Source organism: Hyperolius riggenbachi, chromosome 3 (assembly GCF_040937935.1).
Source record: "Hyperolius riggenbachi isolate aHypRig1 chromosome 3, aHypRig1.pri, whole genome shotgun sequence".
In the NCBI taxonomy this organism is placed as follows: Eukaryota; Metazoa; Chordata; class Amphibia; order Anura; family Hyperoliidae; genus Hyperolius; species Hyperolius riggenbachi.
Window position 1 is genome coordinate 270,146,101 of NC_090648.1, and position 23,680 is coordinate 270,169,780.

A 23,680-nucleotide genomic window follows, 5' to 3' on the forward strand; every position below is an offset into this window, starting at 1 on the left:
ACATTATTATTGCAAGATTTTATGTGAAACGAATATTAACAGTTTTGCTCATCACTGCTCACAATTACCTTTTCCACTGTTTTTATCCCAATCACCCCCACTTTTTAATATCTATTTCACCTCTGATGTTTGATATTTATTTATAATTTTTATATATATTTTATTTTTATACAATTTAATGACTGTATGACTACACATGGGTTATGAGCCAATTATCTCTGTTTACAGCTATTGCTCCGTTGTTATTGCCTGATGAAGCGGGATCAAACCTGCGAAACGCGTTGCATATTTGGAGTTCATAAATAAAATATATTGACTGTGTTTACTACAGTCGTTGTGTGTCTACTTGGAGGAGGTAAGTCCACCACTACCTCCTCTATTTACCAAGAATTTGGTTTTTAAGCTCATTTAGCTTCCTTTTATCCTTTTGGCGCCTCTGTTCTCCTGCATAATATTGAGTCCACCCTGGGTGGAGGGTTGAACCCCCTTTTTCTCATCTACAGAGAGCGACTTCTTATTCCTGAGTGGGGTCAGGAAAATCTCCCCACCTGCCTTTACAGTGGTTGCCTAATGGTAACCCTGGTTTGTGAGTATTAATATTTACTCTATCTAGTAACCATTTACCAGCACATATTACACTATTGGGGCTCTTGGTGTTCCTTGTTTTTGAAGCCCGATGAAGGCTATACAGCTGAAAGCTTTCTTACGCTTATTCTTTTAAGTTAGCCAATAAATGGTATCATCCTGATTCAAAACTTCAGATTTATGTAAACACTTTGATCACCGCCGAAATTCGCTGCTGCGTCATGTAAAATAAATATTTCATTGGGGCTTGCCACCAATGACACGGCATCCTTGGTGTCCGATCTAGCCTGGCACAGTGTCAGGCTGCTTAGATCAACGTGTTGGACAAAGTCTGATACTTTGAACCCCTTTGTCACCACTCTTTGCCAAGTAATAGCGTAATTACACGGGTGCATGTGCAATGAGTGGTGCGATGTCCCCCCCAATCCCTCCAATGATGCCAGGTCACCACCTCGCAGACAAGGAGGTAGAAACCCAACTAGAGCACTCAGCAAGCACCACCTCACCCTCCCCTTCCCCAGCAGAAAAAAAGTGCATGTTGGGGAGGGATGTGGCCAATTGCAAACATGAATTGGAAAAGTTAAGTATTGTATCTGTCCAAAATAGTAAAATAATAGTGTTTCTAATTCATAGCATAGCTAAAAAAAATCAGAAGAAAATTGGTAAGTACATTGGTAAGTAAGTATTATTGGTACAGGACAATAACATAAAACAAGCAAAATCCATATCCCGGTTAAAACCAGGAAACTGAGATTCTTCCAGCCTAGATATCCATCAACACTCTTACAGAAATAAAATAATGGCCAAAGTCAATAATCTAATATCCCCAGTTAGCACATAGCACATAGGTCATGGTGCTGTGTCAGTGGTTCCGAAAGGGGGGGGGGGAGTGTAATTCAGTCCAGTGTAGTAACAACAAGTTTTTATTTAAGAAGCTGGAGTATTATTTTTTTTCTTAATGTAATGCTGAATGCAAGTTTTCATAATGTAATATGCACTTAATTTATTTTAAAATCCACAACAACCGCTATATATAAAAAACATAAATAGGAAAAAAAATGAATTGCTGGAAATACTGTCAATTCTATGAAGTTTCAATTGACAGTATTTCTTTTGCTGTAGCTGCGGCGAGATCACCCTGTGTATGGCCAGTGGCTGGGAGGATCTGCTTAATGACAATACACATGCCTATTTTATGAATTTATGTGCACTCTGCTCACCACCTTGCCTCTTCTGTGCATTTTAGCTGAAGAAGAAGATGTGGAAAATGTTGATGTTTCCAGTCTGCCTGAAGAGGTGCTGCGGAACATTGAAGCTGACAGTTACTGGTGCATGAGCAAGCTGCTTGATGGCATTCAGGTAAATTGATTCCCCCTGTCTTTATGCATTCTGTATAAGCATTTTATATCATACGTGTGAGCTAGGGCCCTAAGTGAGGAAAAGTGTAACGCGAGAAATAAATACATGGGGGAAAAGTCTTCTCCACTGAGGAAATCTGTCTACATTTTGTTATTACTGCTGGCTTATAAAATGACAAATGTGTTCACTTAGCAGCATTCTTGTAACTGAAGGTTTGGGTTCAGGCCCTGGGGATGCTGTCTTCAGTCTCATGATATTAGTAAAGACTAGAATCACTAGCACTGTATCAGATAGATTGCTGGAAGTTTGTACGTAATTTGAGGTCATGTTTTTGAGATCTGTCCCTCAAGAGGATTCTTCTGATTCCACTGAAAAGCAGTCTTTGAGTTTAGAGCACAAAGGATGATAAAGTGTCTGCTTCTGAGTATGTGTATGTTGTATCTTTACAGGCTATAAACAGGTTACATTTTTTTAATACTGAATGCATTAAAATAATTGGTTCTGTTAAGCATCTAAAGAGGGGGCAAAAAAGAAAAAGAAATCAAAACAAGAAAAAAACAAAAAAACAAACAGAAAAACCTTGCACTAAAGGGTAGTTGTTAAATGTTACCAATAATCCGTTGCCTTTGGGGTTGTTACTTACTTACAGATTGCTAATATAGTAAAACATGTTTGCCCCCAACTGTGCTTCTTAGATCGTACAGCACACCTCACAGTGCACTGTCAAAAGGAAGACACTCTGTTTGCTGTAGCTTTGAGATGAGTCACATGATCAGATGTTATGTTCTGGTATGTTGAAATTGAAAGGGCCATGACCTCTACATCCTAGGGAGTTTTCTGATTTAGAAGTCTGATTTACAGATTGCCCAGCAAGCTCATGGTGAATCGGAACTCCTTGGAGTGTGTAACGGGCTGTAAGAGACCAAAAAGCCTCCTTACTAAAATGCAATGCAAAACAGAAGTTATTTGTGTTAATTCAGGTTGGCGTGAGCTCTAAGGCCCGGTTCACACTTGCGGTTGTCTGCCAAACGGACCGGATGACCTGACCGGATCCGGTCAGGTTGCATCAGGTGTTCATCAGGATGCGATCCGGATCCGTTTGGCAAAAGTTAAGTACAAACCAAATAAAATGTTGGGGTCTGGGAGGTCAGCAGAAGGGGGACCTGTGGAATCAGGCCCTCTGCTGTTTAGCACTCACCTCCACCTCCGACATGCTGCCAACATCTCCAGCTCGTGTAAAGTCACTGCTGCTCCACTCCAAAATGCTTGCCCATGTGTCCCCATCCAAAATCGCCGCAACAATCCGCATAGGAAGTGGGGTAGAACATCCGGATTTTTAGCCAGTGTGTTGTGCGCTCTCCGGTTCTCATTGCTTTGTATTGGCCGGATGGTGCAGTCCGGCTCCGCCCCGGATACGGCTGCCGGAGGAGCCGGACCCAAAAATAGCGCATGTTGGAACGGACGCCGGAGTCCGGATCCGGATCCGGCCCGGATCCGGTCCGGCTCCGGTCCGGCAGAACGGACGCATGTGAACGGACGCATAGGCTTTCATTGCCATGCCGTGCGTCCGTTCCGTCCGTTCTGCAAGCGGTCCGGCTCCGGCACGGCGATTCCGGACGGCCACCGCTAATGTGAACCGGGCCTAAGGTGTCCCACAATGCATCACTGCTGATATGCAAATGATCTCTTTGTTGTCTCTGATAGCTTAACACATCTCCAGAACTGCTGGAATGCAAAGATGTGTCAGCTAGTTAATATTAATATTAAAGTGTACCAGAGACGAATATTACTCAAAGTTTTATACATACCTGGGGCTTCCTCCAGCCCCATCCGCATGGATCGCTCCTACGCCGCCTTTCTCAGCCTTCTCCAGCTTCTGTACTGGCTCACGTAACTTTGTCCAGTCGCGGCCAGTCTGAGCATGTGCAGTGCGCTCTCTCCGGCGGAGAATAGTACTTCGCCATGCTCAGACTGGCCACGATTGGCCGAACTTACAGGACCTGGTGCAGAAGATGGAGAAGGCTGAGGACGGCGGCGTAGGAGCAATCTGTGCAGATGGGGCTGGAGGAAGCCCCTGGTATGTATAAAACTTTGAGTAATATTTGTCTCTGGTTTCCTCTAAGTCTGACTTAGTTTACCTCTATTTCTTCACAATGTTCAAACACCTGTATTTTTAATCCCTGAAAAAACTGTTGTGTGAATCTTCCATTTATATCAATTTGCCTTTATGTCCATGAAAGTTGTGGGTGTCTGGGGCCAGTAAAAGGGAGGTAACATTTCAATACACATTTGGAAGTATATGAGATTGCACAAAACACTGATATTGCCTATTATATGTACAAACCTTACATTTACTGGTGCTCACATTGAAGCACAAATAGACATTCTCAGAATTGCAAATGGACATTCACATAAGTGTCAGGGAAAATGCATGCAAGCTTTTTCCAGGCATTAGCCATAAATATCCATGTAAATTTAGCATCATTTTTACAAATCATATGGCTGACAAATTGCTCATCCACACATTTCCAGGTACTGGTTGTTGACATTAAAGTATGAAGTGCAGACCTTTGTTTATTTTGAGGACACAACTAGCTGAGGTGATGAAGTATATGCCTGTATATTAACCACTTGAGGACCACAGTCTTTCTACCCCTTAAGGACCAGAGCCTTTTTCTCTATTCAGACCACTGCAGCTTTCACGGTTTTTTGCTCGGTCATACAACCTACTATCTAAATTAATTTGCCCTCCTTTTCTTGTCACCAATACAGCTTTCTTTTGGTGCTATTTGATTGCTGCTGTGATTTTTAGTTTTTATTATATTCATCAAAAAAGACATGAATTGTGTCAAAAAAATGTTTTTACTTTCTGTGCTGACATTTTTCAAATAAAGTAAAATTTCTGTATACATTTTTGTCCAAATGTATTGTGCTACAGGTCTTTGATGAAAAAAAAACAACAATTCAGTGTATATTTATTGGTTTGGGTAAAAGTTATAGCGTTTACAAACTATGGTGCAAAAAGTGAATTTTCCCATTTTGAAGCATCTCTGACTTTTCTGAGCACCTGTCATGTTTCATGAGGTGCTAACATTCCAGGATAGTATAAATACCCCCCAAATTACCCCATTTTGAAAAGAAGCCATCCCAAAGTATTCACTGAGAGGCATGGTGAGTTCATAGAAGATTTTATTTTTGTCAGAAGTTAGCGGAAAATGACACTTTGAGACAAAAAGAAAAAAAAAAGTTTCCATTTCTGCTAACTTGTGACAAAAAAAAATGAAATCTGCCACGGACTCACCATGCCCCTCTCTGAATACTTTGAAGTGTCTACTTTCTAAAATGGGGTCATTTGTGGGGTGTGTTTACTGTCCTGGCATTTTGGGGGGTGCTAAATTGTAAGCACCCCTGTAAAGCCTAAAGGTGCTCATTGGACTTTGGGCCCCTTAGCGCAGTTAAGCTGCAAAAAAATGCCACACATGTGGTATTGCCGTACTCCGGAGAAGTAGTATAATGTGTTTTGAGGTGTATTTTTACACATACCCATGCTGGGTGGGAGAAATATCTCTGTAAATGACAATTTTTTGATTTTTTTTTTTTTTTTTTACACACAATTGTCCATTTACAGAGAGATTTCTCTCACCCAGCATGGGTATGTGTAAAAATACACCCCAAAACGCATTATACTACTTCTCCTGAGTACGGCAATACCACATGTGTGGCACTTTTTGCACCCTAACTGCGCTAAAAGGGCCCAAAGTCCAATGAGTACCTTTATGATTTCACAGGTCATTTTCAGACATTTGGTTTCAAGACTACTCCTCACGGTTTAGGGCCCCTAAAATGCCAGGGCAGTATAGCAACTCCACAAATGACCCCATTTTAGAAAGAAGACACCCCAAGGTATTCCGTTAGGAGTATGGTGAGTTCATAGAAGATTTTATTTTTCGTCACAAGTTAGCGGAAATTGATTTTTATTGTTTTTTTTCACAAAGTGTCATTTTCCGCTAACTTGTGACAAAAAATAAAATCTTCTATGAACTCACCATACTCCTAACGGAATACCTTTGGGTGTCTTCTTTCTAAAATGGGGTCATTTGTGGGGTTCCTATACTGCCCTGGCATTTTAGGGGCCCTAAACTGTGAGCAGTAGTCTTGAAACCAAATGTCGCAAAATGACCTGTGAAATCCTAAAGGTACTCATTGGACTTTGGGCCCCTTAGCGCACTTAGGGTGCAAAAAAGTGCCACACATGTGGTACCGCCGTACTCAGGAGAAGTAGTATAATGTGTTTTGTGGTGTATTTTTACACATACCCATGCTGGGTGGGAGAAATATCTCTGTAAATTACAATTTTTTGATTTTTTTTTTACACACAAATGTCCAGTTACAGAGAGATTTCTCCCACCCAGCATGGGTATGTGTAAAAATACACCCCAAAACACATTATACTACTTCTTCTGAGTACGGCGATACCACATGTGTGACACTTTTTTGCAACCTAAGTGCGCTAAGGGGCCTAACGTCCTATTCACAGGTCATTTTGAGGCATTTGGATTCTAGACTACTTCTCACGGTTTAGGGCCCCTAAAATGCCAGGGCAGAATACCTTAGGGGTGTGTTTTTTCTAAAATGGGGTCACTTGTGGGGTTCCTATACTGCCCTGGCATTTTACGGGCCCAAAACCATGAGTAGTCTTGAAACCAAATGTCTCAACATGACTGTTCAGGGGTATAAGCATTTGCAAATTTTGATGACAGGTGGTCTATGAGGGGCGAATTTTGTGGAATCGGTCATAAGCAGGGTGGCCTCTTAGATGACAGGTTGTATTTGGTCTGATCTGATGGATAGGAGTGCTAGGGGGTGACAGGAGGTGATTGAAGGGTGTCTCAGGGGGTGGTTAGAGGGGAAAATAGATGCAATCGCGTGACACAATCGGCGCATAACCACGCCCGCCGCCGATGGGCGCATTGCGGTCGTTTATGCCCAGTACTTGCCGCCGCCCATCGGCTGTGGGCGGTCGGCAAGTGGTTAAAGCATCTCATAATTTTGCTAAGACAGAGCTATGCATATGTACAGGCCTCTCCTCCTTAAAGAGGAACTTTAACGCAAAATAGTATTAGAGGGAAAAAAAATAATTCAATACATTACAAGTGCAAAATAAAAAATAGAAGATTATTTTTTTTTTTTTAATTCCGCTTAAAAAAAAAAAGTACTGCATGCTGCTATGTTTTTTTTAATCGGAATCAAAAATCGGATTGTATAAAAAATCGGAATCGCATGTAGTGTGCAAGAGGCTTAAAGGAAAACTTAAGTCAAAAAAAAAAAAATGACATTTACTCACCCGGGGCATCCCTGAGCACCCCGAAGCTGGATGGTGCCCTCGCAGCCCCGCTCCGATCGTCCTGTCCCCGCCGGCGGCTACTTCCGGTTCGGCGACAGCCGCCGACAGGCTGGGAACGCGGCTGATTTTCCGCGTTCCCAGCCGCTGCTATCACTCTCTATGCTGCTATAGCGTATATAGCAGCATAGAGAGTGATAGCAGCGGCTGGGAACGCGGAAAATCAGCCGCGTTCCCAGCCTGTCGGCGGCTGTCGCCGAACCGGAAGTAGCCGCCGGCGGGGACAGGACGATCGGAGCGGGGCTGCGAGGGCACCATCCAGCTTCGGGGTGCTGAGGGATGCCCCAGGTGAGTAAATGTCATTTTTTTTTTTTGACTTAAGTATTCCTTTAAGGCTCTGTCTTTTTACTGAATGTATGAGAACAGCAATATATCACAAATACTGTATATTGGTGTGTGTGTGTGTGTGTGTGTGTTTCCTTTCATGATTACAGGTAATGTTTTTATCTTTATAAAGACTATAGGCCCAGTGTTCTCCCCAGAGCCTTTCAGCTGGGCGGAGCGCCCACCTGACCTTGCCCTCCCGCCCGGCTGCCGTTTGCCCTGGTCTGTGACAGAATTACTGTACTTTCTCCTCTTGAATTATTACCGCGAGCAGAGCAGCAGCGGCTGTGTCTGTGCAGCCAGCTCGCTGTTATTCAGGGAGATATCTCCGCCCTCCTCCCCAGCTCCCTTCGTAGTGTAGAGGGGCGGAGAAAGCTCCTGTGAAGTTACATGCAGGACAGATAAACTTACACCGCGGGACGCCTGGCTTAATTCACTCCACCGGCAAGTCTCCTCTGTCATAATAGGGGAGGGGGGCTGTCTCGAAGCCGTTGCTGTGTGGTAAATGCTTTTTATATGCAGACAGCATTAGATTAGCTTCACACACTTGTACAGTACTGTCCTCACCAATGACTCACTAATGTTTAAACAGATGTGGAGAGGAGAGCTGTCACATTGCAGATTTCTGCTGAGAGATTATAAAAAGGTGGCATTTCTGACCTTATTTCTAGAAAATAAAAAAGCAGTTTAGCTGTAATCTTAGCTAAACTTGGAAAATACTTGTGGTTATTGCAGTCTAAACTTTAGAGCACTTTATTCTGCAGCCTCCATGATTGTCCCTCTTAAAGTAAGTGTGTGTGTGCGTGAGTGCGGTGTGCATGTGTGAGAGAGCATGGTGTGTGTGTTTTATCCTGGGCTGACCATAATCCATTAGTACCTAGCATTTCCCCCCAGGCAACCAGTGGTGTGATTCCGCACCCTGGGCTCGATTCACAAAAGTGTGATAACTGCTCTCAGAGCAGCTATCACGTGATCTGGCGGCGCGCCGAGGTTTGCGCGCGTACACCATTACTCCGCATGGTAAAGGAAGGTTTGTATGAAACACGCAGCCGAATTGCGCACAAACCTTCCTTTATCATGGGGAGTAAAGGTGTACGCGCGCAAACCTCGGCGCGCCTGTAGATCACGTGATAGCTGCTCTGAGAGCAGTTGTCACACTTTTGTGTATCAACCCCCCAGTGTGACCCTACCCACCCGGCTACTTTTTTATGCCACCCGGCTGGAAAAATATTCTGGGGAGAACACTGAGACCCATACACACGTCTGATTTTTGCGAACGATTTTTCCGCCCGGCGGATCGTTCAAACTCAGTCTTATCACGCGAACGACAGTCTGTACACACACCCATTGTGGCGTGCGGGCGACTGAACGACGGGACATTCAAACGACCCGTCGTTTGCAAAAATCAGACGTGTGTATGAGCCTTATGGATGCACTTGGTTTTGTTTTTTTATATCAGCAACCAATGCTAAAATATTTGTAGATGAGTGATCTGAAAATGATAACCTTTTCAGGATGGATAATGAATCAGATTCTGTCTTCTGAGTGAAAGCCTCTACCCCTTCCCTCTTCAATGTTTTCAGTCACTGCTTAGCTATTCATGTAGATCTGAGCTACAGCACACAGCAAGCTGCCATGCCATCAGATTCTACTGTCAGGATTAGTTTTGTGCTTTAATTTACAGTAGTTGCCCTGCACAATCGTGCTTTAACTGTTGCCATATGAAGCAGGCCAGCCCACTTCACTGGTTGACAGACAACTTTTGTCTACAATTGAAGTTTTATATAAAATAGAGGAAATAGTCATATGTGAAACTGAAAGTGCCTGCAAGTCTTCAGTACCTTTAGCACTGTCACAGCTTATATTTGTTGAATAAAGAACATCACCTTCTAAAGTGTGAACACATTGTGGAAAGGCCTGCACAAGCCATGAAAGCGGCTTTTACAGACAAATCAAACAAGTGAAGTAATCAAATCAGTCTCAGTTTTATTACAAATTTTAAATACAGACATTTGCTTCAGTTTAGAGTACCATTGCTTTCACATTCATAAGGAATTCTTATGGTATTTTTTGTTGTAGTTCCCTTCTGAATTGTAAGTCCAGCCATGTCTGCTTCTGGCTTTTCGATGCTATTCCAATCTCCTAAGCATCACACAATGATTAAACTGCAGACATCAAGATTCTGGGTGTAAAGTGTGTGCACATAAAAGTGTGCCTTTGCTTTACATAGATTGCCCTAAAGCTATTGTCGGTAGCAATAAGTGGCTTCTAAAGAGCCAGTAACTCATTCTGTCTGGCTTGCAACCTGCTGCCAGCTCTACAATATAGGGAAAGGGATATGCAGTCTAAGTAATATAGCATGTCACGTACTAATGGTATCTGTGATTGAATCTATTGCAAGCTGTACTATAATGGTGAATACACAATGTTTACTAGCATGCTCACACTGCGTTCTCGAAGTGAGTGTGACTGCAATACACCTGAAAGTTTTGTAAACCTGTAGCTTAGATGAATAGTCAGATAAGTATGTCATCCTTTAAAACTTTCAGAGTGACAAAGATTTGTTCTTCATGCCTTGATAATAAGCAGCTTAAGGTGGTCCTAAAACTAAGTATTAAGCTTTGCATGTACAGTATCATTAGCACCAGTAGCTGTTACTCAAACATTATTCTGTTAGTTTCTTTAGTTATTACTGTGTGCTGGGAAAAAAAAAAGTTTAAATTCTCTGGCTGGGTTCCCGATTATGTGATTATGCTGGCAAGATAGAGCCTACTAAAGCGGCCAGACAAGATTGTGTGTAAAGACGATGAACGATCATTCCATGCTCAAGTACAGAAATGTATCCATGTGATATGAATGACAGATGAAATTCCAAACGACCATTAACAAAAGGTCCATTAAATTATTATTATTATTATTATTTAGTATTTATATAGTGCCGACATATTACACAGCGCTGTACAATGTATATATATATATATATATATATATAGATCTTGTCACTAACTGTCCCTCAAAGGAGCTCACAATCTAATCCCTACCATTGCCATATGTCTATATTATGTAGTGTAAGTACTGTAGTCTAGGGCCAATTTTTTAGGGGGAGCCAATTAACTTATCCGTATGTTTTTGGAATGTGGGAGGAAACCGGAGTGCCCAGAGGAAACCCACGCAGACACGGAGAGAACATACAAACTCTTTGCAGATAGTGCCCTGGCTGGGATTCGAACCAGGGACCCAGCGCTGCAAGGTGAGAGAGCTAACCACTACGCCACCGTGCTGCCCTAAATGATGCAGGAAGTAGGAGAAGTACCAAAGACTTTGCAGACATATAGTTTAAAAATTGTTTGTACGATTGTACAATGCTGACTGACCAGCGCCGGCTCTAGACTCTTTGGCACCTGAGGCAAACATGAGGGTGCCCCCCCCCCCAGAATGATCGCTCACATAGCAGAGGAGAGGGGGTGGGAAGCTGTTCGCCGGAGGGGGGCCAGATTTCTCTCCTCCCTCACCTAGGGTCCCCCTCTAGTGCTCACTTCTCCTTCTAGTTAGAACAGCAGCAGCAACAAAGGGGAGACCTGTCCCCCGGCTGCAAGCACATCAAAGGGGAGACCCACCGGCACCTGGACGTCACATAAGTGCCTTGCTGCTTCTGTTCTGCATGGACGGGAGCACCAGAGGGGGCCCTAGGAGTTGGGGGGGGTCAGATGCCGCCCTAACACTGATGCAGCCTGAGGAAGTGGCTATACCTGGTGTCATGGACGGCCAAAGTGATCAGTCATGCTGGTCATTCAAAATGCTTTAGCACCATCTTTGGACATTTGACAGGTCATATAAGCTGAATAAAATTACAACCTGGTTAAGAATCAAAATAGCGCTTACAATTAAATATTGTCATTTTTTGCAAGGGTGAGAAGGGTTTTGATTTTTACTTCTGTCTGTCCCCAGTGGGAAGATTTTAGCTCAAGTCCTGTCTCTAGGACCTATATGGATTTTTGAGACTTGGGCTAGGTTCACAGGAATGGGACGCAACAGAATGGGAAACAGTGCCTCACATTATCTGTGCATTGCGTCACATACAGGGAAAAGTATGCTTCACTGCCAACGCATTTGTTTTGCGGTAACACACTGCATGTTACCATGCTGCATCAGAATCCGAATCAATTTATTTCGCCAAGTAAGTTCGCACTTACAAGGAATTTGTCTTTGCAGTTGCTTAACAAACACAAACAAAAACAATACATGGACAGACAGTATGTATATTACAAGTCAAGAGCAGTATGTATGTATAATGGCAGTAAGCAAGATGAGAATTGTTCAATTTTAAATTCTGTGCTGATTACTTTCCTAGCAGCTCTAGTGTGGTTCTGCATTAAGTATGGCTACTGCCTGAGGAAAAAAACTGTTCCTGTGTCTAGAGGTTTTAGTTGCAATTGACCGGAATCTTACTCCTGAAGGCAAGAGCTGGAAGATGGAGTGTGCAGGGTGAGAGTGCTCAGAGGCAATCTCTGTCACTCTCTTTCTGCACCTGCTAGCGTAAAGATCCTGCAGGGAAGGTAAGCTACAGCCAGTTATCCTTTCCGCTGTTCGTATGATGCGCTGCAGCCTCTCCTTTTCTAATGCTGAGCAGGAGCCGAACCATACAGTCATAGATGATGCCATGGTGGATTTGATGATTGCAGTGTAGAACTGCACCATTAGATTTTGCGGTAGGTCAAACTTTTTCAGCTGCTGTAGATAGTACATCCTCTGCTGTGCTTTCTTGATGATAGTGGTAGTATTGCTGTCCCATTTTAAGGGGTGCATATTATTGCCAGCGCCACTCAGTTCGGCACAGGGAGAGCCGAATGACTGCTCTCCCCACTGCCACTAAACTCCGAGGCGGCGTTAAATACTATTCCCCCTCCAAGTTGTCGCAACTCAGAGGGAGATGTAATTCGGGGTCTGGCAGCTGCCAAAGCCCCGAATTACCGCTACACGGGGCGTGCATCATAGCATTGCTGCTATGACGGTGCCCAGTTTCGATGCACGGCTCTGATAGCCGAGTGCCGAAATGAACTGATACGCATTTTAAGTTGTTTGAGATTGTGATTGTGGACCCAAAAAACTTAAATGACTCTACCTGGGTTATTGTGGATCCATTTATGGTTAAAGGGTGGTGCTGGGAGGGATATTTCCTAAAGTCTATTATCATCTCCATGGTTTAAGAGCATTTAGTTCCAAGTTGTTGCTGCTGCATCAGGAGGAAAGCTGTCCCACTTCATGCCTGTATGCAGACTCGTCCCCGTTTTGTATGAAACCAACTACTGTTTTGTCATCTGCAAACTTCAGACCCTTAACAGATGGATCTGTGGAGATGCAGACATTGGTGTAAAGTGAGTAGAGCAGTGGGGAAAGAACACAGCCCTGGGGGGGCACCAGTACTGACAGTCAGAGCTTAATGTGTCTTTTCCAAGTCTAACATGCTGTCTCCTGTTGGTTAAGAAATTGGTTATCCATTTGCATATGGATTCAGGTATGTGTAGCTGGGAGAGCTTGCTGTGTAGCAGTGATGGAATTATGGTATTACATGCAGAGCTGAAATATATGAATAAAATCCTAGTGTAGGTTCCTGGGGTGTCTAGATGCTGTAGTACATAATGCATACACATGTTAATGGAGATGGTGTCTGACACTTCTACTGAGCACATGTGCTCCGTTGTTACTACCTGATGAAGCAGGATCAAACCTGTGAAACACATTGCATTGTCCCCTGGAGTATGAAATTAAACATGTTATATTTGACAAACACATTGGCAATTTTTGTGTCTGCTTGGAAGAGGCACTTTTATTTGGCCTGAGGAAGTGGGCATGATTCCACGAAACTTGTGCTTAATTTTCAATTAAACTTCCTTACCTAAAGTGAGTTTGTCGTCTGTGAGGTAAGCCACCACATCTTTTTAATTTTATTGATTTTAGAGTGTTTAGCCCCATCTACACGATACGATTATTTGTACGATTCAATTACGATTCTATTTACGATCCGATTAAATCCGACATGTCCGATCATGATTCGATTCGATTCAATTTGATTTGCCATTGTTTTGCAAAGGCAAATCGAATTGAATCCCCTCCCCTCCAGTAAAGTATGCTTCACTGTCACTGTTAACGGTAACATTTTGATGTAACGTACTGCATGCAGTGGGTTGGGTGCCACCCACTGTTTAGCCACTCCAGTAGCACTGTGAAAGGACCACTATTACAAAATGTATAAATATATCTGCAGATATATACTGCAGATAATGATAGTGAAGGGTTAAAGGGGTTCTTTCGCGAAAAAAGTGGGCAGTTAAAAAATGTGACAGATGACAGGTTTTGGGCCAGTCCATCTTTTTAAGGGGGATTCTCAGGGCTTTTTTTGTTTTCAACAGCATTTCCTGAACAGCAGTTTAACTGCCAAAATAGCAAGATACCAGCCGGCCTCACTACTCACTTGCACACTATTATGGCAGTTAGATTTTGCAACTGTTGTTCAGGAAATGCTGTTGAAAACAAAGAAAGCCCTGAGAATCCCCCTTAAAAAGATGGACTGGCCCAAAACCTGTCATCTGTCACATTTTTTAACTGCCTACTTTTTTCGCGAAAGAACCCCTTTAAGAATTGGTTAAAAATAAGTCACCAATTCACCAAATCAAGTAGTAGCTGTAGGGTATTGTACCGTGTTAGCCATCAGTAAAAGCAAGAAGTTTTAAATCAGGATGAAACCTATTTATTGGTTAACTAAAAATGATAAAAGTAAGCAAGCTTTTGGCCTTGCAGCCTTCGACTGGCTTATATCCTGTTAGTTTGCAGGCTGGTGGTACAGACAGCTTTATACATGCAACATAAAAAGGGAAAACAGATATTTTTTTCAAGCATAAATACATGTCATTAAGATGCCTTAATTCAAACAGACCATCTAAATGGGGTTAGAGGTGGTTAGCGAAGATAAGGATCCTTGTTTACTCCATGCTCACAGACCTGGGATTAGGATTGACCCAGAGGTATCGTAAATTCTTATTTCACAAGTTCAGCTAGAATGGCTGAGAAAGTGTTTTCCCTTTTGATGTTGCATGTATAAAGCTGTCTGTACCACCAGCCTGCAAACTAAAAGGATATAAGCCCGACTAAGGCTGCAAGGCCGAAAGCTTGCTTATTTGTATACATTTTGTTAGCCAATAAATGGTATCATCCTGATTTAAAACTTCTTGCTTTCACCAAATCAACTAATTCATAGCGTGAATGTGAGGGGAGCTTACTGATGGGATGAGAGTCTGAACTGCGGGCAGCTAGCTGTCCAATGGCATTTCAGCTAGTAATAAAACTGTCTCATAATTTTAGCCAGGCAAATACACACAGCCTCCATCGGTATGGTCCTCTCACATTCACGCTGTCATGAATGTGTAAATAGCATAGTGATTTATTTTTTAACTAATTATTTTCCCTTCACTATCCCTTCTAATAGCATTATCTTCACAATAAATCTTTTTTAGTTTTATTTTTTATAAATTTTGCGATAGTGGTCCTTGAAGTCACATAGGTTGTTGCATTGCAGTGCGATGGTCCGTGTTACAATGCAAAACTGTGAACGTAGCCTAACTATTGTGCTTTGGGCAATCATTTATTAATTTAGTACAGAATATCCAAGCTGTCTTCCAGAATTTCCACACACGACATAATCCATTGCTTACGGTTTTATCTGCTCACTCATGCTTTGTGTGGGGTACATGATGCAAAGTGAAAATCTTGTACACATACAGAGCTTTAATAGTTCTGCAAGACTCGCAGTTTCATGCAGCCACTTTGTGCGGTGATTGTCAGTCAAGGTCCTTGTGTTAATGAAAGATTGACATCCATCTATATTCTTAACAAAATAAAATGAACAGCTAGAATCATAACAAACTGATTCAATATATTATTGACAGCAGGCACAAGGTGAAATTATAATGACATTGAGATCTTCATTTTGCTACACTTTAAAGAAAAACAGTCATCCATCTTTTACACTGCTCACATTGATTGAGGATTGTCCCAAATGACAAGGGCCCATGCACACAAATTGATATTGTCCTTGGTGAAGTCATGTGGACTAATAATTTAATAAGGGCGGCTGAGGAGAATTTTCTTTCTTAAATGGTTTATAGAACTAAACTACAACTTGTTTACATGAAATACTAATTTGCAATATTCAGAACCTGCACATAGACCTCTTCCATTCCAGCAATATAGATGTTCCAACAGCCTTTTCTATTTTTTCCCCTATAATAAAATACTTAATAACCTAAGAAACTAACTGAAAAAGTGAGCTAAACAGACGAGATGGCAGATTTTGACATAAAGTAAACTCCTGGATCAAACAACTCCAAATCCCATCTTTGGAAAACTCGTCTACTAATTCCAAAGATTCAAAACTCAAAAGCAGACATGCAATGTTCAGTGTACAGAGCTACTGAGCTACAAATGTGTGATTCTTTATTGGCCCTAAAAGGTTTAAAATAAACCCCATCAAAATAAAACCAGCCAAAAACATAGATGAGAGGAGCAGAACACTGATCACACTGCACTCCACTCATTCATTCACATAGCCATGCACAATCTCCTGATCTGGCTTGAGATAGGTGACAATGGCTGAAATGGATAATGGTAACAGTTATTTTATCCAGTCCATCTTGTGACACTCAAAAAGTGCAGTGCTGACAGGCTCTTTGTATGTCCAGAACTGATATCCCAAAAGTGCTTTCCAATACAGTTCGTACATTTTTCTTTCTGATACATGTATTTGTCCCTATGGGCATACTGATTGATAGTCTACACCTTCAGAGTTACAGTTCATGTAGGTCAGAGGCGCCCCGATTGCGGCTAATAGCCTGCATCGGCACTTTATTTGGCTTGAGGAAGTGGGCAGGATCCCACAAAACCTGTTGTCTGAGCTTGATATTAATAAATAGTTCTACTTAGTGAGTTGTCATCTGTGAGGTAAGCCACTTCAATTCTTAATAATTTTAGTGCTTTTAGAGTATTTTATACCCCTTGGGCTCCTCTTTCCCTTCTCCCAGTTCATGTAGGAATTTATGCTAGCTGCTCTCTAACTGCAGTTGCCCTGAAGCACGATTCACATTGCACATCACAAGAACCGGCCCCGATGCTGAGTGAACTAATTAATAGAGGTTTGTTAGAATTAGGGAATGCTAGGTTTTTTTTTGTTTTGTTTTTTTAAGCAATAGGCTTTAGGGACGTTGCATTGTGTTTCCTGTATAACAGGAACTTAATGCAACAGAAAGAAAAAGTCAGTCTGCACGTTACGGCGAAGTTGTGTCGCATACAGTCAATGAAAAGTATGCTTCTATGTACCCGTTAACCCTCGCGTGAAGCGGTAATGCACTGCAGGCAGTGCTGTACCAATGCTGCAACCCGTTAAACAGCACCACTACCTCCGCACTGTGAACATTGCATAGGTGGTGCATTGCAGTGCAGTAATCTGTGTTACAAGGCGGCTGTTACACCACAATGCACAATGTGAATTTGGCCTATAGGTTCAGGCTACAACTAAGCAAGAAGGTTTAGACTTAGACTCAAAGTGTTGGCTATGGATGTAAGGGGGCACATTTAGTAAGTTAGTGTTTGGGAAAGGAAGAAGGGGTACAAGTTTTTTTAGGATAGTGTAGAATATGGATGGTAAGATGGTAGTCTTTTTAGTTTAAAGAGACTGAAGTGAGTTTAAAAATGGCTTTTTACCTTATATGCAACAAGGACATGTTTGTCCTTGCTAAAGCGCTGCTATCCCGCGGCAGAATGAGAGGTTTTTACCCTCCAAATCCCCCCTGCAAAATCCACAACTTTCTTGGTCATGGATTTTGCTGCTGTTGGAGGCAGAGCTATGAGCTGCAGCTCTGCCTCCATGCGCCGTCTATCAGCGGCGGATCTCCGCCTCTTCTCGCCCCTCTCAGTAAAGGAAGATTGAGAGGGGTGGGAAGAGGCGGAGATACGCGCTGATAGACGCGCTGAAAGGCAGAGCTACAGCCATTAGCTCTGCCTCAACAGGAAGCGCTCCCCGAGCACCACGGAGGGGATTTGGGGGTTAAAGACCCCTCATTCTGCCGCGGGATAGCGGCATTTTAGGTGGGGCAAACATGCCCCTGTTGAGTATAAGGTAAAAAGCCATTTTTAAACTCACTTCAGAGTCACTTTAAGTCTTAATAAAAAATCTTGTGTTTAAAAGACCTGGCATTGCTTTATTGTTGACAATCGGCTATGTAGTGGTCAAATGTATAGACATAAATATAATTTGATTGTGCCTGCAATATACTCCATTGAGTAGGGTTGCCACCTATCATTGCAAAAAACAATTGTTGGAGATATTTTGTGCAGAAATTAACCAGATGTGGGGGGAAATTGAACTTACATTTACGGTCAGTCAGGAAAGAGTACAGTTCCTGGATTTGGAGATATGGAAGGAGGGGGGTAGATTGGTCTCGAAAACATATGTCAAACCAACCGACAGAAACGGTTACATCCCTAGATCAAGTTGCCATCATGATAGGTGGTTAAATAACATTCCTAAGGGTCAATTGATAAGAATTAAAATGAATTGTACGAATCATGAGGATTATATAACACAAAGTCAAATTCTCATTAATCGGTTTGTGGAGAAGGGGTATGAGAGAAAGGCAGTGGAACAGGTGGCTAGAGAGGTAGAGGGAATGGATAGAGAGCTCCTTGTGGGTAATGCCACCAGACCCCCACCGGGTAATCAGGAATTTGCTCTACAGTTGGGATTTAATGGTCAGCATAGACAGTTTGAAACAGTGGTGAATAAACACTGGAATATCATAAGGATGGATGAGACCCTAGGTAAGTATGTCCCGGAAAGACCGTCCTTCATTTATAGAAGGGCACCCAGTCTTAAGTCCAGACTAGTAGCCAGCTATATAGATCCACCAGTGCATCAGGGAACCAACCTATTGGGGCAAAGTGGATTCTTTCCATGTCGGAAATGTAGGGGATGTCGGGAGGCAGGCCCAGTAAGGGGGGACCAGTTTGTAGCAAGGAACACGGGGTATGAACATAAGTTAAGGCAATGTATTACTTGCACATCGGTGGGGGTGGTTTACATTTTGTGGTGCCCATGTGGCCTAGAATATGTGGGCCGGACCACCAGAGCACTGCATAAACGAATAGGGGAGCATATATATAACATTCAAAAGGGGCTTGAGACACATAGTGTTTCTAGACACTTTAAAGAAAGTCATGGAAAGGATCCGACGAAATTGAAGTTCATGGGTATTGAGAAGTGTGTCCCAAAATGGAGGGGATCAAGTAAGCAGAAGGTCATATCCAGGGCAGAGGGGAGATGGATATATCATCTCAATTCATTTGCCCCAACAGGGTTAAACATAGAGTTTGACCTAAACTGCTTTATTAGTAATGACTAAGGTTAGAAGGGAATAGTGGAAGGCATAATGGGATCCGGATAATGGATGTTGTGTATAGTGGGTATATAGATTTGTACTGAGTAGATTTGGAGTTTTAGGGGGCAAAAGGGATAGATGTATATAGATTTATACCACTAGATGGCAGACCACTGTGTTTACGTTAGAAGCCACCATGTTGATGGGTGCAATACGAGAGGTAGTAATGTGCATGCCAATTGATGTGGGAAGGGTTGTTAGATAGATTAGGAGTGGGTCCTGTATTAGACTAGTCAGAATTGTTAATATATTATACTGTAGCAGCCTGTAATAAGGATGAAATTGGGAGGGGGTGGGCGAGTGGGGATAAGGGGAGTGACGTCAAGTGAATATTGATGTGGGGAGGGTTGTTAGATAGAACAGGAGTGGGTCCTGTATTAGGCTAGTTAGAATGGCGAATATATTGTATTGTAACGGCTTGTGACAGCGGCCAGACTGGGAGGGGATGGGCGAAAAGCGGAGAGGGCGGGTGACGTCAAAGGGAAGGACTACAAGTGTGGCTGGCGTACTGGCAACGCTAGCCCCTGATGAGTCATTGTGACGAAACGCGTAGGGCGGAGCCAGTACGCCTGACGCATAACGCGGAAGTGCTGTGGGAGTGCGGGGAGCGGGACATAGCGGGACGCCGCGAACGATCCGGTGGAAGGAGATGCACGGAACCCCAAGCCTAGCCGCTGTGATAAGCTGATCTCACCATGTGGATCCTGTAAGTGTGATACGGGCGCGAGAGGCGCAGGATTGTTTTTTAATCAGTGCTTGAATACTGCGCAATGAGTTTTATTTTGTGTTTTATCTAAGAATAAAAGAGAGGCCTTTTTTTACCTGACTAATGGATGTGGAATGCTGATGTTCCTAGTACACCACATAATAAGCGAGGCTCCCACCTGTGCATAGGTGGCTTCAATCTGGTGAGCCGCTCTGTTACTAGAGGTGGTGGGGTCACGAGTGGACACTCTTTTTGGCACGAGCACGATTAAGGAGTGACGATTATTGTATGCCTGTAACAGTATTACACTATTCTAGGTCTTTCTTTTCAGATTATAAGCGCGCAGTGGATTTATTTTTATACAGAGTATCATTGCAAAAAACTGAACTTTTTCTGTGTTTTAATTCGTTTATATGCAAATTTTTGCATGCAATTTTTGTACAGCAGGTAGTGAAAGTCAATGGGAATTTTCACATGGATGCGCCAAGAAGTACTTTTTACATGCATGCAAGAATTCAAAAAAGCAAATATTATCAGAAGTTTGATTCTTCATTGACTTTCATTGGATGTGCGGTAAACCGTAAACGCATTTTCACACATTTGCTAAAATGGACAAGTTTTTTTTTTTATGTTTGAACCCTGCCTTTACTGGACCCGTAGACCCCCATGTAGATGGTTTGATTTCCTACAAACGATTATAAGAAGTTTTGTGATATCTTTACATCTGTACTTGGACATTACACCAACAGGCTAAATTAATGTTATGTAAAATTTCTGTACAATTTTGATTGGGTTTTACAAAGCAGAACTTCTAATGGAGATAGACTATGTAATATTGACTTCCTAAATAAAAGCAGCCTATAAGAAAATAATCAAGTTAATTGTATTGTAAATTAGGACAGGAAAAAACATTCTCTGTTATTTTGACAGTTTATTTATGAGCACTACCCAGTGACTAATACTGATCATTAGAACATACCATCTGTGTACCTGCCCTTGAAGAAATGATCTTGGTTTTCTTACCTTTGATCAGGTTAAACAGAGTTCCATAGATCACTATTATCATCCTGTATTGATTTCTTGTTTGTACCGTGAATTAACTAAATGTACATTATTAAATAATGTTTAGTTCACTTATCTTAATGAGCTCAAGATTTAAGACTTGTTTTTCTGCCTCTGCATTAGTGAAAGTTGACCAAGCATGCCATTCTCTTAGACCAATGAGAGAATAGTTATAGTACATTTATTTTTAGTGTTCACTGAAAAGTTCTTCATGTATACATTTTTTTAAAGGTGGTCTCTTTTTTATTGACACTATACTGGAAATGCTATTAGTAATTGCAAACTGTTTAACCACTTGAGGACCTAGGGCTTTCTACCCCTTAAGGACCGGCCACTTTTTTTCCATTCAGACCACTGCAGCTTTCACGGTTTATTGCTCGCTCATACAACCTACCACGTAAATGAATTTTGGCTCCTTTTCTTGTCACTAATAAAGCTTTCTTTTGGTGCTATTTGATTGCTCCTGCGATTTTTACTTTTTATTATATTCATCAAAAAAGACATGAATTTTGGCAAAAAAATGATTTTTTTAACTTTCTGTGCTGACATTTTTCAAATAAAGTAAAATTTCTGTATACATGCAGCGCGAAAAATGTGGACAAACATGTTTTTGATAAAAAAAACCCATTCAGTGTATATTTATTGGTTTGGGTAAAAGTTATAGCGTTTACAAACTATGGTGCAAAAAGTGAATTTTCCCATTTTCAAGCATCTCTGACTTTTCTGACCCCCTGTCATGTTTCATGAGGGGCTAGAATTCCAGGATAGTATAAATACCCCCCAAATGACCCCATTTTGGAAAGAAGACATCCCAAAGTATTCACTGAGAGGCATAGTGAGTTCATAGAAGATATTGTTTTTTGTCACAAGTAAGCGGAAAATGACACTTTGTGAGAAAAAAAAAAAAAAAAAAGTTTCCATTTCTTCTAACTTGCGACATAAAAAAATGAAATCTGCCACGGACTCACCATGCCCCTCTCTGAATACCTTGAAGGGTCTACTTTCCAAAATGGGGTCATTTGTGGGGTGTGTTTACTGTCCTGACATTTTGGGGGGTGCTAAATTGTAAGCACCCCTGTAAAGCCTAAAGGTGCTCATTGGACTTTGGACCCCTTAGCGCAGTTAGGCTGCAAAAAAGTGCCACACATGTGGTATTGCCGTACTCAGGAGAAGTAGTATAATGTGTTTTGGGGTGTATTTTTACACATACCCATGCTGGGTGGGAGAAATATCTCTGTAAATGACAATTTGTTAATTTTTTTTACACACAATTGTCCATTTACAGAGATCTTTCTCCCACTCAGCATGGGTATGTGTAAAAATACACCACAAAACACATTATACTACTTCTCCTGAGTACGGCGATACCACATGTGTGGCACTTTTTTGCACCCTAACTGCGCTAAAGGGTCCAAAGTCCAATGAGTACCTTTAGGATTTCACAGGTCATTTTGAGAAATTTCGTTTCAAGACTACTCCTCACGGTTTAGGGCCCCTAAAATGCCAGGGCAGTATAGGAACCCCACAAATGACCCTATTTTAGAAAGAAGACACCCCAAGGTATTCCGTTAGGAGTATGGTGAGTTCATAGAAGATTTTATTTTTTGTCAAAAGTTAGCGGAAAATGACACTTTGTGAAAAAACACAATTAAAATCAATTTCCGCTAACTTGTGACAAAAAATAAAATCTTCTATGAACTCGCCATACTACTAACGGAATACCTTGGGGTGTCTTCTTTCTAAAATGGGGTCATTTGTGGGGTTCCTATACTGCCCTGGCATTTTAGGGGCCCTAAACCGTGAGGAGTAGTCTTGAAACGAAATTTCTCAAAAATGACCTGTGAAATCCTAAAGGTACTCATTGGACTTTGGGCCCTTTAGCGCAGTTAGGGTGCAAAAAAGTGCCACACATGTGGTATCGCCATACTCGGGAGAAGTAGTACAGTGTATTGTATTATTATTATTACAATGTGTTTTGGGGTGTATTTTAACACATACCCATGCTGGGTGGGAGAAATACCTCTGTAAATGGACAATTGTGTGTAAAAAAAAATCAAAAGATTGTCATTTACAGAGGTATTTCTCCCACCCAGCATGGGTATGTGTAAAAATACACCCCAAAACACATTATACTACTTCTCCCGAGTACGGCGATACCACATGTGTGGCACTTTTTTGCACCCTAACTGCACTAAGGGGCCCAAAGTCCAATGAGTACCTTTAGGATTTCACAGGTCATTTTTGTTTCAAGACTACTCCTCGCGGTTTAGGGCCCCTAAAATGCCAGGGCAGTATAGGAACCCCACTAATGACCCCATTTTAGAAGGAAGACACCCCAAGGTATTCCGTTAGGAGTATGGTGAGTTCATAGAAGTTTTTATTTTTTTGTCACAAGTTAGCGGAAATTGATTTTAATAGTTTTTTTTTCACAAAGTGTCATTTTCCGCTAACTTGTGACAAAAAATAAAATCTTCTATGAACTCACCATACTCCGTACGGAATACCTTTGGGTGTCTTATTTCTAGAATGGGGTCATTTGTGGGGGTCCTATACTGCCCTGGCATTTTAGGGGCCCTAAACCGTGAGGAGTAGTCTTGAAACCAAATGTCGCAAAATGACCTGTGAAATCCTAAAGGTACTCATTGGACTTTGGGCCCCTTAGCGTACTTAGGGTGTAAAAAAGTGCCACACATGTGGTACCGCCGTACTCAGGAGAAGTAGTATAATGCGTTTTGGGGTGTATTTTTACACATACCC

At 42.0% G+C, this 23,680-nt stretch overlaps 1 protein-coding gene across 2 annotated transcripts in view; it reads left to right on the forward strand.

Moving 5' to 3' along the window:
• LOC137563631 (TBC1 domain family member 22A-like) overlaps positions 1-23,680 on the forward strand; it is a 403,951-nt gene that overhangs the window by 267,586 nt on the left and 112,685 nt on the right. For both annotated transcript variants that reach the window (XM_068276324.1, XM_068276325.1), the window contains exon 9: positions 1,832-1,944. In XM_068276324.1, coding sequence (XP_068132425.1) covers positions 1,832-1,944 — 113 coding nt within the window. The remainder of the gene's footprint in view (positions 1-1,831; positions 1,945-23,680) is intronic.